This window comes from Lissotriton helveticus, chromosome 6 (genome assembly GCF_964261635.1).
Source record: "Lissotriton helveticus chromosome 6, aLisHel1.1, whole genome shotgun sequence".
Taxonomy (NCBI): domain Eukaryota; kingdom Metazoa; phylum Chordata; class Amphibia; order Caudata; family Salamandridae; genus Lissotriton; species Lissotriton helveticus.
The window spans coordinates 2,101,031,938-2,101,051,317 of NC_136067.1; the positions used below are offsets into that span (position 1 = coordinate 2,101,031,938).

At 42.7% G+C, this 19,380-nt stretch overlaps 1 protein-coding gene across 1 annotated transcript in view; it reads left to right on the forward strand.

The window, feature by feature from the left end:
* LOC144764048 (uncharacterized) overlaps positions 1 to 19,165 on the forward strand; it is a 54,700-nt gene extending 35,535 nt beyond the window's left edge. Inside the window, exon 2 of the mRNA XM_078650196.1 lies at positions 10,347 to 19,165. Coding sequence (XP_078506322.1) covers positions 10,772 to 12,136 — 1,365 coding nt within the window. The 5' untranslated portion in view covers positions 10,347 to 10,771 and the 3' untranslated portion in view covers positions 12,137 to 19,165. The remainder of the gene's footprint in view (positions 1 to 10,346) is intronic.
* The last annotated feature ends 215 nt before the right edge of the window (positions 19,166 to 19,380 follow it).

Below are 19,380 nucleotides of genomic sequence, written 5' to 3' on the forward strand. Positions count from 1 at the left end.
TCGGACATGCACAAGCGTCAGACATGCACAAGCATCAGGCATCCACAAGCATCCAGAAGCATCAGACGTCTACAAGCATCCAGAAGCATCAGACGTCCACAAGCATCCAGAAGCATCAGACGTCCACAAGCATCAGACATACACAAGCGTCAGACATCAGACATGCACAAGCGTCAGACATCCACAAACATCAGAGGTCAACAAACATCCAGAAGCATCAGACGTCAACAAACATCCAGAAGCATCAGACGTCCACAAGCATCCACAAGCAACAGACATCCACAAGCATCAGGCATCAGACATCCAGAAGCACCAGACTTCAACAAGCATCAGACATACACAAGCATCAAGCATCCACAAGCATCTAGAAGCATCAGACGTTCACAAGCATCCAGAAGCATCAGACGTCCACAAGCATCAGACATACACAAGCATCAGGCATCCACAAGCATCCAGAAGCATCAGACGTCCACAAGCATCAGACATACACAAGCATCAGGCATCCACAAGCATCCAGAAGCATCAGACGTCTACAAGCATCCAGAAGCATCAGACGTCCACAAGCATCCAGAAGCATCAGACGTCCACAAGCATCCAGAAGCATCAGACGTCCACAAGCATCAGACATACACAAGCATCAGACATCCACAAGCATCTAAAAGTATCAGACGTCCACAAGCATCAGACATACACAAGCATCAGGCATCCACAAGCATCCAGAAGCATCAGACGTCTACAAGCATCTAGAAGCATCAGACGTCCACAAGCATCCACAAGCATCAGGCGTCCACAAGCATCCAGAAGCATCAGACGTCCACAAGCATCTAGAAGCATCAGACGTCCACAAGCATCAGACATACACAAGCATCAGGCATCCACAAGCATCTAGAAGCATCAGACGCCCACAAGCATCTAGAAGCATCAGACGTCCACAAGCATCAGACATACACAAGCGTCAGGCATCCACAAGCATCAGGTTCAAATATGTCCTCTCTATGTTTCAAGCTTTATTACAAATGTCACAAAAAGATGTTAATATTTCACTTCTGTTCTTGGATTTTCGTCACAATAAAATACACTGAACATAATGTTTACAAAAGTTATTTACAAAAGTTTAAGCTATTGCCATTATAAATTACAATAACTTTTAAGTATTATTTATTTTAAAAAATTAAAAGCCATTGTTATTTGTAGTATCAATACATCTAAGTCACGTAAATGCAACACATATTGCATTACAAATGCTATCGGTGTCGCATTTGCAAAAGTTAAAACTATTGGCATTGTAAATGACAAAGCTATTTATTTAGCTATTTTCAAAACCAACACATTAATAAAAAATGTGTCATTTACAATACCAATAGCTCAAACTTTCCTAATGCGAGACCTATTGCATTGCAAATGCTTGTTATGACTGTTTGCCAATATGATACACCGTACTGATGCAGCCGGCCCGCAGGGTTGTAGGCTCCGCTATGTGTATTGCTCTATTGAATACCAATAAACGTCTTACAAAAAAAAAAAAAAAAATGAGAATGGTGAAGATTATAATCCTAGAAAGGATGTTAGTAGGGCTAATGCGCCTGCTTTGCACATATCGACTTCTGCTATTCTCAGTTCCCGTATCAAAAATATGTGTGCTGCGAAGATCTGTAATGTGTTGGTTTAAGTCCTTTCAAGTCAGCTCATTGGGTTAATGCAGGTTTTGCAGAGATTATTTTTATGGATAGTTCACAAATACCAGTGTCTGCTGTGACAGTCTTTACTCAATTTGCATATCAGAGATTTGATTGTAATGCACGCTCACTGTTATCATTTTAAGGGCAATACAACTAAAGTTTATCAGCGGTTGACAGAGCAGCAACAGGTCTCGCATTTACACAAGTTTGAGCTATTGGCATTGTAAATGAGTGCCTTTTATTTATGTTTTGGTTTTTGAAACATAAATAAAACGCATTGTGATTTGCAATGTCAATAGCTCAAACATGCGTAAATACAAAACCTATTGCATTGCAAATTCAATAGGTCTCGCATTTGCGAGAGATTAAGCTATTGGCATTGTAAATGACAATGCCTTTTATTTATCTGTTTTGGTTTCAAAACCAACACATAAATAAAAGGTTTGTCATTTACAATGCCATTAGCTCTAACTTTTGCAAATGCGAGACCTATTGCATTGTAAATGCTTGTTTAAATATAGGAACTAGGACTTGTTTTGCTACTGTGGTCCGAAGAGTCCTTCCAGGAACATATCATTTGAATCTTTGACTCAGATGGTCGGGCCAATTCCATTGAGGGCTTTAAATGCCATACAGAGGCCCATAAAGCGTACCCTTTCTTTCACAGGGAGCCAGTGTAGTTGTATTAGTTCTTTTTTGACAAAATGTAGGTGTCCCTGTTAACAAGCTGGCCGCCGTGTTTTGTGTGATCTGAAGCCTGTTAATGTGCTGTTTTTGGGCATTCGGACAGAGGCTGTTGCAATAATCCAGATGTGCCATAACAAGTGCCGTGACCACCGTCCTGAGACTTTCTTCTGGAAGATAAAGCTTTATTTATCTTATGATTCTGAGTATCAGAAAACAAGTTGACACCACCGTGCTTATGTGGTCACTAAACGTAAGTTTGTTATGCACGAACACCCACAGATTTGTTGCTTTCCCGGTGGGGGCAGGGCAAATACCAAAATCTTCTGGTCACGAGTCTGGTGTCCATAGGTGTGGGTTATTCCCGAATATGATGACTTCTGTTTTGCTTGAATTTAGTTTCAAGCAGTTGGTCGACATCCACCCTGAGATGAATTTCAGACAATCATGAAAACATGCCCCAGTTTCCTTTTTATCACCATCTCTAAGATATAAGACAATTTGAGTGTCGTCCACATAGGAGGTGAGTTGGAAGCCAAAGGATCTTATTAAACATGCCAGAGATATCAGGTACACAATAAAAAGTGTCTGGCTTAACGATGAGCCCTGAGGAACCCCACAAGAGAGGGAAAACGGCTTTGACATGTTGTTGTCGTCCAGATCAACTGTTTGTGTTCTTTCAGATAGAAAGGACTGCAGGAGGTTCCAAGCAGCACCCTGTACCCCTGCTTCAGACAGCCGGTCCATCAGAGCTTCATGATGGACCGTGTCAAAGGCCGTTGACAAATCCAGCATAATCAGTAATGCCTTGCCTCCACAGTCCAAGGCCTCCCTCACTTCCTCTGTAGATTTAATTAAGGCCAGCTCCGTGCTGTGTTTGCCTCTAAACCAGTATTGAGACTGGTCGAGTAGATTATCGGTTCGAAGAAATAAACCGAGCTGGGTATTCATAGCTTTGTAAGCAATTTTTGCAGGAGGCGGAAGCAGTGAAATTGCCCTATAACAACTTGGGTCCTTAGGAACCAGAGTCGTTTTTTTTAATAGAGGGAGGATAGAGGCCTTCTTCCAGTCCCTGGGAAATATGCCGGTGGTGAATATGGTGTTGAGCAAAGGGGTAAGAGCTGACCCTATGACTTCCGGGATTAATTTCAATACAAACGCCGGACATGGGTCTATTGACCCTGATCGAAAAGAGTTCAAAAGATTGATTGAGTCTAATGTTTCTAGCAATGAGAATTTATCTAAAACTGGTGTAGGGCTGGGCCTATTAGGTTCTTTTTTAGGTGGCTGCACTGTTTCACCTTTTTGGGCTAAAGTGAATGTAAAAAAAATACATTCTACCTTTTGTTAGAAAATAGGAGCCAATTTTTCCGCACAATTCAGGACTACTTAAGCTCTTATGGGCTGGTGCGGCAAGTTTAGTAATACTTTTAAAGAGTTCTTTGAGACTGGATTTAGCTCGAGAAATTTGTTTTTCATTTTTGTTTCTAGCAATAGTTCCTTATAGATTCTGAGACTGTGCTTATACAGTTCTCTATCCTTGCTGTTATACCCTTTACTCCATGCCCGTTATAATCTTTTACAGGCTGTTTCAGGTTTTTTAAATCATCCGAGTACCAGGGGGCTGAGGTTTGGGCCCGTTTAGGGATCCAATGTTTAACCGGAACTAATTTATTGCATGCTGCGTTTATCCAATCTGTATAGGCCGACGTAGCCTCGTCCACCCCAGAGGGGAGAGGGTGCAAGGTTCTCTTCAAACAATCTGCATTTTTCCAGGCTCTTTTTGCAATCTTCCTTATGGGTTCAGGCCTCGGTTGAAGGCCTTTTGACCCTTTCGGTTCAAATAAAATGGCACTGTGATCGGACCATGCCAATGGGAGTAGCACAGTGTAGGTCAGATTTGGATTATTAGAAACTGTCAGCATATTACATGCCTGTATTTTATATGCATAGCTGAGTGGGTTAATACGCCTCCTGCAGAGAGTCTGTCAGCATATTACAGGACTGTATTTTATATGGATGGTTCAGTGGGTTAATGAGCCTCCTGCAGAGAGTCTGCTGCATATTACAGAACTGTATTTTATACTGATCAGATCAGATCAGATCAGATTTTATACAGATCAAATATGGTCGGCCAGTCGCACTATCCTTTCCCCTACCATTCTCCCATGCACCTGGTCCGATCACTTTCTGATCTCTTTTTCCATTGAGCTTGGTGCACTGGAGAAACTTCTCCTACCCAAGAATATTTCTGCTCGTAATTGGAACCGGGTCGATGTCAATTCTCTCTATGCTTCCCTCACTTCCTCTCCCCCTGATCTTTCTAACCTCCCTCTTGATCTTCAAGCAGACGCTGTGAATCATTGGCTGTTCTCTTCTTGCGACTTGGTTGCCCCCCTCAGGAAAGTTAAGATCTGCCACCCCCATTATGCCCAAAAGTGGTTTACAGACGAGCTGAAAATTCTTAAATTGGACCTTAGGCGTTCTGAGCGCCATTGGAGGCGTAACTACTGTCCTCTCTTGCGAACTAAATACAAGTCCCTCCTAGCTAACTACAAGAGGGCTATCCTCTCAGCTAAAACCATTTATTTTTCGGAGAAAATCACATCATCAGCCAATAAGCCCAAAGAGATTTTCTCCATAGTTCGCAACTTAGTCGCTTCTGATAGGGCCAACCTTAATCTTATTCCCTCCCAAGCTCTCTGTTTGTCCCTGAATGACTTCTTTATAGAAAAGATTGCGAAGATCAAATCTAACATCCCTTCAGTATCTTTGCCATCTCTTTCCTCTGCTCTTCCTCCGCCCTCTTCTTCTCTTGATCAGTTGCCCCCTATCTCTATGCATTCCTTTTTTGCTCTCCTTCAGAAAGTGAAGTCAGGCTCCCCGGCTGACTGTGCTCCAGCTCGCATTCTGAGAGAGCTTTTCATTCACTGCCCTGACCCCTCCCCCCTTTCCATTCTTAATGCCTCTATTTCCTCTGGCCTAGTCCCGAAACTCTTCAAATCGGCCATAGTTTTCCCTATTTTAAAAAAGCCTGGTTTAGACCCCTCCCTTCCGTCTAATTTTAGACCCATTTCCCTTCTCCCATACCTAGGGAAGATCTTGGAAAGTTACATCACAACCTGTCTCTCTACTTTTATTGAGGACAACCATCTTTTGGCCTGCCACCAAGCGGGATTCCGCCCAGCCCACTCCACTGAGTCAGTGGTCCTGTCCGTTCTAGACGAGCTAAAGAGCAAGGCTGATTCCAACTTACCCCAAGCCTTGGTGCTCCTTGATTTGTCTGCTGCGTTTGACACAGTCGATCACTCCATCCTTGCCGTGTCAGCGCAGCGGGCATTCGGGGCACTGCCCTCTCTTGGCTTGCCTCTTTTCTTAAAGAACGGACTCAGGCGGTCCATCTTTCTGGCTTTTCTACCCCCTCCCGCTTGGTTCCATGCGGGGTCCCCCAAGGATCCTCCCTGTCCCCTCTTCTTTTTAATCTTTATATTCACCCCCTTATCCTTTCTCTTCTTGACATGGGGGTCTCCGTGTATAATTATGCGGATGACCTCCAGTTAGGATTTGACCTTTCCTCTCCCTTGGACTCTCTGCCTAAATTCCACTCTACCCTAGTTTTCATCTCTGAGTGGATGAACCATAATCAACTTAAACTTAATCTGGACAAGACGGAGTTGGTCCTGATTGGCCCTACCATCTCCCCTTGGTCTGCCGCCTTTTGGCCTTCCATCTTCGGCCCCTCACCAGTACTGGGGGCTTCAGCAAAGACCTTGGGCATTAAAGTCAGTCGGGACCACTCCATGCATGCCCAGATTAGTTCAGTTGTCTCTTCCTGCTTCATTTCCCTCCGGATTATTCGGAAAGTGTCCCGTTTCTTTTCTCCCGATGCTCTTAAACATATTATTTTGGCAATGATTCTCTCCCGTCTTGATTACGGGAATAGCCTCTACGTGGGCATCCCGGCCTACGAACTACGGCGCCTTCAGGCTATTCAGAATCAGGCCGCCCGTCTTATCCACCATCTCCCCAAGTTCCACCATATCACTCCTGTTTTGAAATCTCTTCACCGGCTCCCCATCTGCCAGAGATCCCTGTTCAAGATGGGATGTTTGGCCTTCATGGCCCGTGCCCGCACTGCCCCGGCATTCATTAATTCCCTCATCAGTCCCTACACTCCCTCCTCCAATCAGGCCCTTCTCAATGTCCCACGTGTCCGCAGATCCAAAACTGGAGGTACTAGATTCTCTGTACTAGCCCCTCGTTTTTGGAACAGCCTTCCTCTGTTCATTAGATCTATTCCAGTTTACTCCCAATTCCGCAAGGCCTTTAAGACCTTTTTGTTTTCCCAAGCGTACTCCTGCTGATTTCCTGCTCGGCAGATTTTTGTGTTCCTCAGTCCTTAACTCTAGCGCCAGGAAGCCGCTTGGTCATAGTGCGCTCTATCAAGAACTTTTTAACTAACTAACTGATAGCTCAGTGGGTTAATGTCCATTGCTGCAGTCGTCATTGTACCCGATCAAGCTGACTGACGCTGCTTTTTCTGAATCTACACGCAGAGCACTGTCCCGGTTTTCTAATCCTCTACCGAGGTAAGTAATGGCACATCCAGGCCGCTTAGCCCTTGCCCTCAGCCCTTCTTTTAGCATACTGACCTCTATATCATTATTATTTGAATTGCCAGAGAAACTCCCAGTGCACTGTCGGTGTTAATCCACAAAGGGATTTTACAACGCTACGGCTGTGACGTAAAATTAATTGAGCCCCTCTGGCCTACCTACATATCCTATTGGATTGACAGCCTGTCCTCACATTGAGATAAGAACCTCGGTGAAACTTGTATTTGATTATAAACAGCACATTGTCCAATTATCAGTAATTGCAACATTCTTCTTTGCTTCTTTTCTCACAATCATAGTACCCGGACGGGTAGATGTGAGTAAACCCTCTATTCTTCATGTGTGGCACATCGTTTTCACAAGGCTGCGCAATCATAAATTCGGGTACCTTTTATCCAACTGCCTTTATTTTCTTTTTTTCGCATTTGTGCCGGTATATGGGCCATATGCTCTTTTTATTTCATTCCCATTTAGATGTCCCTTCATCAATAGTCCTGAAGAGACTCCACATTGTTTTGAAGGTCGAAACGTCGTCGACAAACAGAAGCGAACCATTTTCCCAGCACATATCATTGTATATAGCTGCTGTTCACCTGCTACAACTGTCCCAGCTCGCACAGAACATTTGGAGATGGGCCATTCCACAGAACATATATCTGTTGGCAGAGCACCTTCCAGTTCACAATCAGATAGCAGATCTGTTGAGTCGGCAGACACAACAAATTCACGAATGGGAGCTACATCCGCAGGTTATCCAACCATTCTTTCACAAGTGGGGTCATCCAGACAAAGATCTGTTCGCCACACACGAAAACTCAAAATGCCTACCCTTCGCCGCCAGGTTTCTACACCCGCTGTCCAAGGGCAATGCAATATGGATGAACTGGTCAGGAAGATTTGCATACGCGTTTCCGCCAATACCACTAATACCATTAGTAGTACGCAAGCTCAGACAACAGTCTCTCAAACTAATCCTAGTAGCTCCCACATGGGCACCCAACCCTGGTTTACCACACTGCTAGAACTATCTCTAGTTCCACACCAAAAGCTACAACTAACTCCATCCATGCTAACGCAGAACCATGGAGACATCCGACATCCAGACCCAAATCAACTGAATCTTGCGATCTGGCTCCTGAAGTCTTAGAGTTTGGTTATCTTAACCTACCACCAGACTGTATGAACATTATTAAAGAGGACAGGAGACCTACTACCAGAGCTTGTTATGCTGCTAAATGGAAGAGATTCACCATTTATTCAACAATAACCACATTGATCCCCTGGATGTCTCCATCCAGAATATTATTTGTTACCTTTTACATTTACAAAGGTGTACCTTAGTATATTCATCCATACGCCTGCACCTTGCAGCAATGCAGCATAATTACAAAACAGACAAAATCTGTATCTTTTCAGAGTGCCTGCAATTAAAGCATTATGGAAGGATTAAAAAGAATCATCCCTTCCAGGTTGCCACCTTCTCCAGTATGGAACCTAAACGTTGTTCTTGCAAGACTCATGGGACCCCCTTTCGAGCCTTTACATAAATGTGAACTGCAATTCCTCACGTGGAAAACAGCTTTTCTTATTGCTATCACCTCTCTTAGAAGAGTAAGTGAAATACAAGCATTTACAATACAAGAACCATTTTTACAACTACATCGTAACAAAATGGTTTCAAGAACTAATCCAAAATTCCTTCCAAAAGTCAGAACTCCTTTTCATTTAAACCAATCTGTAGAATTACCTGTGTTTTTCCAAAACCCAAACTCTGTAGCAGAAAGGGCTCTACACACATTAGATGTTAAAAGAGCTCTTCTCTACTATATAGATAGGACTAAGTCTTTTCGAAAAACAAACGAACTGTTTGTGTCTTTCTCTCCACCTCATAAAGGCAACCCCATCTCTAAAGGTGGGATTGCCAGGTGGATTGTAAAATGTATACAAATATGCTATCAAAACGCAAAAGTACATTAACAGTTCCTCCTAGAGCGCACTCAACACGCAAACTAGGAGCCTCTATGGCTTTCTTAGGAAACATCCCCCTAGAGGACATATGCAAGGCTGCAACATGGTCTACAACACACACCTTCACTAAGACTACTGTGTTGATGTGCAAGCCAAGCAGCAAGCTGCAGTAGGCCAAGCTGTCCTTAAAACTCTCTTTTAAACTACTGCAACAGATACAGGTGACCGCCGCTAGGGGAGACACTGCTGCACAATCGATGCTAAGTGTACAATCTACAGCTCATATGCCTCGAACAGAAAATGCTACTTACCAGTATGCATCTGTTCTTGGCATGTAGAGCTGCAGAGTTGTACACGCCCTCCCGCCTCCCCGGGACCTGTATCTGTTCCAGTTTTATCTTACTTAGATGCACACGCATGGACATCTTTTTTCTTTACTTCTACTAACTCCATCATTTCCCATCATGGCGAAAAACAATCTAAGGATGGAGCCGATGCCCATAGTCACTATCGTCCAAGGGAGGAGTCACCTATCTCGTGACTACAAAGACTTCTTCCAAGATGACAACAACATGCGATCATCCGAGCCCACCACCAGGTGGCGATCTAATGCTAAGTGTACAACTCTGCAGCTCTACATGCCAAGAACAGATGCATACTGGTAAGTAGCATTTTCCTTACTGGTAAAGTCGGATTTAACATTACTATTTTAGAAATGCTACTTTTAGAAAGTGGACTTTACTCTGCTTGTACTGCTCTTTGTGCCTTACACCCTGTCTCTAGTACACGTCTGGGCTAGGTGACCGACCCCTTTGTGTATTCCTTCTAGAGAGTCACAGACACTGCAATGGTTGGGTGTGATTTAGCACTTATCTGCATCCATCTGCATCCCGATGGGTCTTTCTGGGCAGATGGGAGGAAGGGGCCCACTCTTACCCTTCACAGGATAGTAGACTGTCCCCATATAACGGAATGATTACTCCCGTTGGTAGTCTGGAGTGAGTGCTGGGATTGAAAGCGATACTGGTGTACTTCAAAACTACTCTTTGAAGTTTCCCTCACATATAAGGCCCATTTGGACGTAAGTGCTGAGTCTCTGGCCCCATCAAATCCGACTCTTTTGGATCTACATATAACCGCTGTCAGAAGAACTGTGGTGCTGCACAAAAGACTCAAATGGAGTCTTTTTATTCCTTGAGTCCACACTCCGCGATAGGAGGGCGTCAAGAAAGGATCATATGCCCTTGCTCTGCCTATGGCATCTTTACATTGAAAGTGTAATCTAGAATTTCTTCAGCGCACTTGTCTATGTGATGAATTAAATGTCTCATTAAATGCCAATAGAATTTCGTGATGGACCCACCATTTAAGATTATCCAGTGTTTTTTTTTTCCAACAGGTGAAATAAATGCAGTAATGAACAAAAAAAGTGAAGGAATTAAACATCAGTTGTGTAGGAAGTGATGTAAAACAGTGCACCTTAAAATTTCTTCCATTGAAGGCTAATGCCTCGCCAAAGTCTTTCTACAGCAGAAAATCCAAACTGCCCAATGTGGTCTGTACTTGGCTCTTAGGGATCACCTGATAAACATTGACAAAATAACACACTGACATACTGAAGCAAGTCTGATAAGGTTCGCACTACGAAGGAAGAGCTAACCTGGATCAGAAAGAACACACAGAGGAGAAACCGTATGAATATCTAGAAAGTGACAACGCATTTATTAGGGAGAGAAAGCAAGTGCAACATCAGAAAGTTATACTGGAGAAGAACCTTATTGATCGACTGACTGTGGAAAAGTTTTCTTTGCCGTGAAAGCCATAATGCAGCATCAGAGTGTCCACGTAGAGGAGAAACCATATAAATATAGAGAATGTGACAAAGCATTTATAACAATTGGACAGCTAAAGCGACATCAGAAAATCCACACTGGGGAGAAACCATATAAATGTACAGAATGTGACAAAGCATTTGTAATAAATGGAGAGCTAAAGCAACATCAGAAAATCCACACTGGGGAGAAACCATATAAATGTACAGAATGTGACAAAGCATTTGTAACAAATGGAGATCTAAAGCGACATCTGAAAATCCACACTGGGGAGAGACCATATAAATGTACAGAATGTGACAAATCATTTATAACAAATAAAGATCTAAAACGACATCACATGATCCACACTGGGGAGAAACCATATAAATGTACAGAATGTGACAAAGCATTTATAGCAAAAGGAAACCTAAAGCTACATCAGAAAATCCACACTGGGGAGAGACCATATAAATGTACAGAATGTGACAAAGCATTTGTAATAAATGGAGAGCTAAAGCAACATCAGAAATTCCACACTGGGGAGAAACCATATAAATGTACAGAATGTGACAAATCATTTAAAACAAATGGAGCCCTAAAACTACATCAGAAAATCCACACTGGGGAGAAACCACATCAATGTACAGAGTGTGGCAAAGCATTCATTAGAAAGTCACATCTAAAGGAACATCAGAAAGGCCATATTGGGGAGAAACCATATCAATGTACAGAGTGTGACAAAGCATTCATTAGAAAGTCACATCTAATGTTACATCAGAATGTCCACACTGGGTGGAAACCATATCAATGTACAGAGTGTGACAAAGCATTTATTAAAAAGTCATATCTAATGGAACATCAGACAATTCACACTGGGGAGATGCCATTTCAATGTACAGAGTGTGACAAAGCTTTTATTAGAGAGTCATATCTACTGGAACATCAGAAATTCCACACTGGGTGGAAACCATATCAATGTACAGAGTGTGATAAAGCATTTATAAGAAATGGAGGGCTAACGCAACATCAGAAAATCCACACTGGGGAGAAACCATATAAATGTGCAGAATGTGAGAAGGCATTCATTAGAAAGGAACATCTAATGTTACATCAGAAATTCCACACTGGGGAGAGACCATATAAATGTACAGAATGTGACAAAGCATTTATAACAAATGGAAACCTACAACAACATCAGAAAATCCACACTGGGGAGAGACCATATAAATGTACAGAATGTGACAAAGCATTTATAACAAATAAAGATCTAAAACGACATCACATAGTCCACACTGGGGAGAAACCATATAAATGTGAGAAGGCATTCATTAGAAAGGCACATCTAATGTTACATCAGAAATTCCACACTGGGTAGAAACCATATCAATGCACAGAATGTGGCAAAGCATGTATAGCAAATCGACAGCTAAAGCAAAATCAAAAGGTCCAAACTGGGGAGAAACCATACCAATGTACAGAATGTGACAAATCATTTTTAACCAATGGAGAGCTGAAGCAACATTAGAAAATCTCCACCGGAGAGAGAACATTCAACTGCACTGAATGTGAGAAGGCATTTATTAGAAAGTAGCATCTTATGCAACATCAGATAGTCCACGTAGGAGAGAAACCCTATGAATGTGCATGATGCTACAAGATATTTATTACTAGGCAACGATAAATACTACATCAGAAATTCCACACGATATCAACTCAGGTGCTACTCTTATACAAAATTCAAGTGATATGTCTAGTATTGCACCCATACCTCCTTCTCAATGTATGCTGGGAACTGTAGTTCAGCCATGTATTCAATCTGATGCCCATTCGGTCTCTCTCCTGGAGCAAGGCACTAATCTGTTGTTTGCGAATGGTACAGTCATTACTCCAGAGTCTGGTCTCGATTCAAGGGGGTCAGAGAGCACTGAGGCCATGGATACATTTTATTCAGTTTCGGATCATTCATCAGTGGAGGAGGATCCGGAGTTTGATGCTGAACTTGAATGGTCTGACTACGACAGTGAATCAGGGGATTAGCGCCTTAGTGAGGCTTCTAAGGATGTGAATGCTGCGAGCGCTGTTAATACAGTTCGTAAAACGCCCCCTGCCCCAAGGGATTGATAAATACCGCCTGCCTACAGAATATAGTATTAGACCAAGCTGTAACGAACAGTGGAGCTACACCTGACAATCCCTCTGGCTCGTCAACAGAAACCTCTGAGGAAGTTACCCTCTCAACAATTTACCAAACTACCATCACCCACAGAGAGGCTACAAGACAGGAGAACATTCGTACACAGGGGGCGTGCCATAGAATGCAGAACTCCTTGCACCGAGTGGTGAAAACATGTACTGACATTGCCTCCAGAGTTGGGGAAGCTGAGGAGCGGATTTCGGCGTTAGAGGATGCTGTGGTGGCCCAGAAAGAACTCACAACAGAGATTAAGGAACAACGTACTGATATCCTATGGAAGCTCACAGACTTAGAAAATCGAGCGAGAAGAAACAACTTTAGAGTCTTAGGAATCGAAGAAAATATAGAAGGCGAAGATGCTAGGCAGTTCATAGTCGAGCTCTTTTCGGAGGCGTTCCCAGAAGTTCCACAATGGGACTGGAATTTAGAAATACAGCGGGCACACCGGTTTCCATTTCAGCAGCGGCAAACCTCAGCTTCTGGTACCAATAAAACCTTCCCACGCGCCATCCTGATATGCTTCAACAATTTTCTCGCACGTGAGAAAATATTTGATCTCGCCAGACCTGATAAAAAGCGGACTGCGAAGGGATGTCAATTTTTTGTGCAGCCTGATTTCTGTCCAGCTACAGTTGAGAGGTGATGGCACCTTCGTCAGCTGATGCCCTTGTTCCAGGCTAAGGGTGCTCAAGCCTTTCTACTCTTTCCTTCTATGTTGAAAGTGATCTGTAAAGGTCAGACTAAATACTTTACATCAGAGATATTGGCCAAGGAGTTTCTTGAGACTATCTAGGTTGAACTGCCTTATTTAATTTAACTTGTTGCACTAAATTCGGATTGACTCGGGATGGGATGTTTGCTCACTGTAAAGATTAGTGACTTTAGATGACCTGACAGATAGTTTGCTAGATTTTCTCTCTTTGGCTTTTTTGTTTATCTGGCGGTCAGGTCTTCTGTAGTGCTTCAATGGAGGGGGGGGTCTCCGGTTCCGGGAGAAAGTGGGTCTTACCAACCTGACCATCAAAAGGACCATGGTCCTGTTGCTCTACATGGGGGGTGGGGGCGAGGGGTGTTGGGAAGGTGGGGGGTGGTTTTGGGGGGGGTTTAGGGAGGTTCGGGGGGGGGTGTTTTGGTGGCGGGGGCTCAGGAGGCTTTTTCTGTTTCTAGTATCTTTTTTGTGTTTAGGAAACATGATTGATGCGCTAATGACTCAAATATTGTCTACGCTATGTATATTCTTGTTCAGAGGTCCAGTAATTTTTCTGTACAGTACTATTAGTAAATCGAGTCTTGTTGGTTGTTGGTTTTTCTACTTTTTGAATGGGGGGGGGGTAGGCTACGCTGTGTCACATGGAATATCTGTGGTTTGAATGATCCCAAGAAGCGTAGGATGGTTTACAAGATTCTCCAAATTCTACAGGTCGATCTAATTTGCTTACAGGAGACTCATATCCCGTGGACTAAACGTAGCTGGTTAAGATTTCCTGGATATGAGTTGGTTGCCTGTTCTAGACAAACATCTACAATCAGGGGTGTAGCTATTCTCCAGAAGAATGGGGTTGGATCTATTAAAAGGGTGAAGGTGGATAATTTTGGAATATGGGCAATTATTGAACTCTTGCTTAACAGATCTCCATTATCAGTCTGCTCAATATACGCTTCCAATTTAGATGATCCGCAAGTTCTCAGGAGGCTAAATTTGGAATTAGTGGGATGGCCCCATCCAATATTATTTACTGGCGACTTTAATATTAATCTTTCTAATCAATCTCCTAACTTGTCATAACTATGTGGGCCGAAAGCCTCAAGTATTCAAGGCTCTCCAAATTCTTTTGTTGGACCATGGTCTTATAGATCTATGGCACTATCACCATCAGGATATGGGTGGATATACATTCTATTCTGCCCCACGTAATAAAATGGTACGCCTTGACTATGCTTTTCTTTCGGATCAAAATGCCTCTTCGGCACACATTGAAGTTGCCCCCAGGACCATATCCGATCATAATCCCATAATTATTGATCTCTCATGGGACCGTCCTACTAACCAAATTAGGCCATTGACTTTCGAGAGCAAGTTCCTTATAGATCAGCAATATCAGGAGCGTATGGCTATTTGGATTCCAGAATTCTTTATTGTTAATAGGGGTACCTCTTCTTATTCTATTGCCTGGGATACATTTAAAGTGGCTTTACGTGGGTAAACTAAAAACTTTGCCTCCCACCGTTGGAAACCAGCACAGCAACACACTAAAGATAGACTCGAAGAGTTGCAACAAGCTGAACTTGAATTGTGTAATAATATCCGCCTGGGCCACGATGTATCCAATAGTCAGAAAGCGGTCACTATAGCGAAGTCTAATCTGTTAGAACCTTTGTATCAAGATTTAGCAGCCAAATATGTTCAATTTCGTACGCTAATGTATGAGTTTGGGGAAAACTCAGGCAAGGTTCTTGCAAAGAGACTGCAGCAGAGGGCTATGGCGAACCGAATTGTCCGAATTACAGACCAACAGGGCCGTCTGCAAGAGACCCCGGCGGGGGTCCTTGATGTTTTTGTGAGCTTCTATACTAAATTATATACAGAAGATCCTAGCATGGCTCAAAACCAAGTTGGTCTGGATGACTTCTTTCACCCCTTAAACACCTTGCGGGTAACAATGGAACAGAATTAAGTCCTTTCAGCACCCATTAGCTGGGATGAGGTAGAAACCGCTATTAAATCTCTTTCCAACGGTAAGGCTCCTGGCCCCGACCTTATCCATCTCGAGTTTTATAAGACCTTCTCACCACTGTTCAGACAAGAAATGTTAGCGGTTTTTAGGGCTGCCCAACTTGGGGTTGTTCCTGATTCTTGGCGCCGGGCCACCATTGTGCTGTTTAAAAAGAAGGGCAAAGATGAGCTAAACCCTGCCTTATATCGGCCGATTGCACTCATTAACACAGACAGTAAGATCAATTCTAGAATTCTAGCTTTTAGACTAGCTCAAGTTATAGTCCCCTTGGTCTCAATCCGGCAGCATGGTTTTATTCCCAGAAGGGACACAACAGATCACATTCGGCGCGTCATTGCCCTTCTTGATTGGGCTCAGGCTACGAGCTCTCCCCTCGGGGTGATCCTGTTGGACGCCGAGAAGGTGTTCGACAGGGTCTCCTGGGGATATCTTTGGGCGGTAATGCGTTGGAAGGGATTCCCTCCGGAGTTCATCCAGGCCCTCCAAGTGCTTTATCTGGCTCCAACCGCCGCAATTCGTATCTCAGGGAAAGAATCTGCCTATTTTTCTATCAGTAGGGGAACTAGACAGGGCTGTCCCTGTTCCCCCCCTACTATTTGCCCTGTTCATCGATCCCTTCCTGAGTATGATCGAAAATTGCCATGGGATTGCTCCAGTCAGGGTTCGCGGGGTGGACTACAAGGCATTGGCGTTTGCCGATGATATTGTTGTACTAACTGACATTGTTGGCTCTTCTTTTTCAGCGTTAGAGAGTCTCGCGGCTCAATTTGGTGCTATGTCTGGGTATAAGCTCAACATCTCAAAGACCCAAATAATTCAATCCTCATCTATGCCCCTCTCGCATGTTTCTATAATCAAAGAGGCCACATACCATGGGGTTCAAATCTCCGCCGATGTTGATCAGATTCCAGACCTAAATTACCTCCCTGTAATTGATTCGCTTCATAGGAAACTTGAGAGAATGGACCATCTGCATCTTTCTTTATATGGACGTTGCAATATCCTGAAAATGCTTGCTCTCCCAAAGTTCTTTTTAGGTCCACCCCACTCTTAATCCCTAATTCAACATTAGTGAGAGCTGATAGAATATGTCAACGGTTTCTCTGGGGGTATCGCAGGCCGAGAAGGCCCGCTAAATGGACATGTCTACACCGGGAGCGAGGTGGCTGGGCCGGTCCTAATCTGTTATATTATTATTGGGCCGCCTTGATTCAGCACCTTGGCCTCCCCCTTCTTGGGGATAATGTTGAGATTTCAATCTGTATTTCCCCATCCATTTATGAAATAGCACTTGGGGATGCTGCCAAGGGGGTTATAACATGTGTACTGGAAATCAGTTATTTAAAAAAAAACTAATTTAAGATCTGCTGGGCCTTATTCTCTGTATGGCAGAAAATTCGCTCTCGTCTGGCTATTCCAAAACTTAATTATTATACCCTATTAGACACCTCTGCCTTGCTTCCTCCAATACTGTATGATGGTTTGATGATGAAATGGAGGTCTTTAGGGTTGAAGGGAATTGGTGATTTAGTCCAGTCCGATCATTTGGCCCCTTTTTCTTTTTTGAAGGAGAAATTTCACTTACAATCTAGCTATTCTTTTTTTAAATATTTACAGATTAGAAGTTTTTTCGACACGAACCTCTCCAGGAACCCCTATCTGTATGTTAAGATCAATTTAATTGAACTAATTCGGAAGGAGTCTAGAATTAGCTCTCTGTACCAAAGTCTTTTGTCTGAACTTCCGGATGACCTATCTGCTCAGAATGCAAAGTGGACTGCTAGATTTGGTGTTCCAATATTAGACCTGGAATTTCCGCTTGAACTAGCTAGATCCGTTCTTGTCTCTGGCTCACTGCGCACTCAAAGTCATATGGCCATGTTTAACTTGAATCATACCCCTGCAAAGAAAGCTAGTTGGGGGACTCCTAGATCAACTAGCGGGGGCTCTTGTCCTAGATGTAAAATGGGCTCTGCTGATGCCATACATATGTTCTACTCATGTCCCAATTTAAGTTCCTTTTTAAACGAAGTGGAAGTTTTTCTCATCAATCACTTCTAATTCCGGTTAAGATCTCAGCGGAACTAATAATAATTGGATATGAATATTCAACTGGTTCTCAAAGGACACACCATTCATCAGCGTTTTTGTTCATTGCAATGGCTATGATTAGACTGTGTATAACATCGCAATGGTTAAATCCTGAAACTCCTTATAGCAATAATGAAGGGACCCCCTCAAGAATCAATAAGGCCAGGCGAAGGGAGGGGAATGAAATATCACAGAAAAAACACCATTTTCCCTCTATGGCCACACAAATCTAATAAACATGTATCTCTAATTTATAACAAGATAATGGTGACAAAGACAAAGCATTTCATTTACTTCACAAAGTGAAAAGTTTTTTTTATTGTCTCTGATTTATTCATAACCTGTTTATATAAAGATTTCTTTTCTTCCTTTTTATACATATAAAATTTTTCATTTTTTTAGAAAGGAGTTTAAGAACATGAATTTGAAATATATACAATGAAAATTCATACACAAGAAAAAAATATTTTTATACAAAAAAACACCTAAATATATACGTCCCTGGTAACAGAAACTATGTCACACCATTCTTACACATTCACGCCCTAACTGCATACAACTATCTGAAATAAAGACACTGAATCTTAAATGACAGAAAATCTCTGCCAACATGAAGGTCTCAAAGATGAATTTTGAGACCCCGCACTTGGTCGACGCGCGTTTCGGCGGCTCAAGGCCACCTTCTTCAGGACCTCTTCCAGATCAAACAACCCAAATATCCAGGGAACGAAAACGGGGTATGTTTATATGTATTCAGGAAAACTATCCTGTGGTTAGGTCCTGTATTTATTATAGGTTTCCTGACTTATGCCTCTTGTAATATAGCATTCCCTAAAGGAGGATGCTGAAATATCGAGTTGAAACTCTTCACCAGGTAGAGGTATTATATTCTCCTCAACTGTTGTAACCGGCTCGTATTCCTATACTTGTAATATCTTCAATAAATGACTTCCTTATCCCATTAATGGTAACTTTGTCCAAGCGTCCGTGTCTAAACATCAGAACCTCTTGATTCCAAAACGTGTATACGCCGACATGCTCTTATCCTTGTCAACCCGGTGAGCGAAACTCCTACCTTTATCCATTGGAAAGCTAGGATGCTTGCATGGTACAAATTAGAGTCACCGGTGCTGTTGTTGAGGGGGAGGAGAAGACGTTTATTGGCATTTAAGAACTGGGCTCCTCTTGCAGATTGGCTCTCTCAGTAACTGCTTCATTCTATATTTAACTGCGTTGTGTACTCATTTGGTTATGTATATGTATATTTTTTTGTATCAACATGTACTTCTAAACTATGTACTTTGTTCTATTGTCTCCTGATGCCCTGTTTTTCTTTTTGAAAATTTAAATAAATCAAAAAAAAATCCACACTGGTGAGAAACGATATCGCTGTACTGAATGTGACTTAGCAGTTATTACAAAGCAATGTTTAAAAATACATCAGAATGTTCACACATGAAAGAAACCATATAATTGTACAAAATGTGACATAGCATTTATTCCAAATGGAGGGTGGCCATTCAACTGCACCGCACGTGACAAGTTATTTATTATAAAGGGAGAGTTAAAGGAATATCAGCGTCCACACTGGAGAGAACC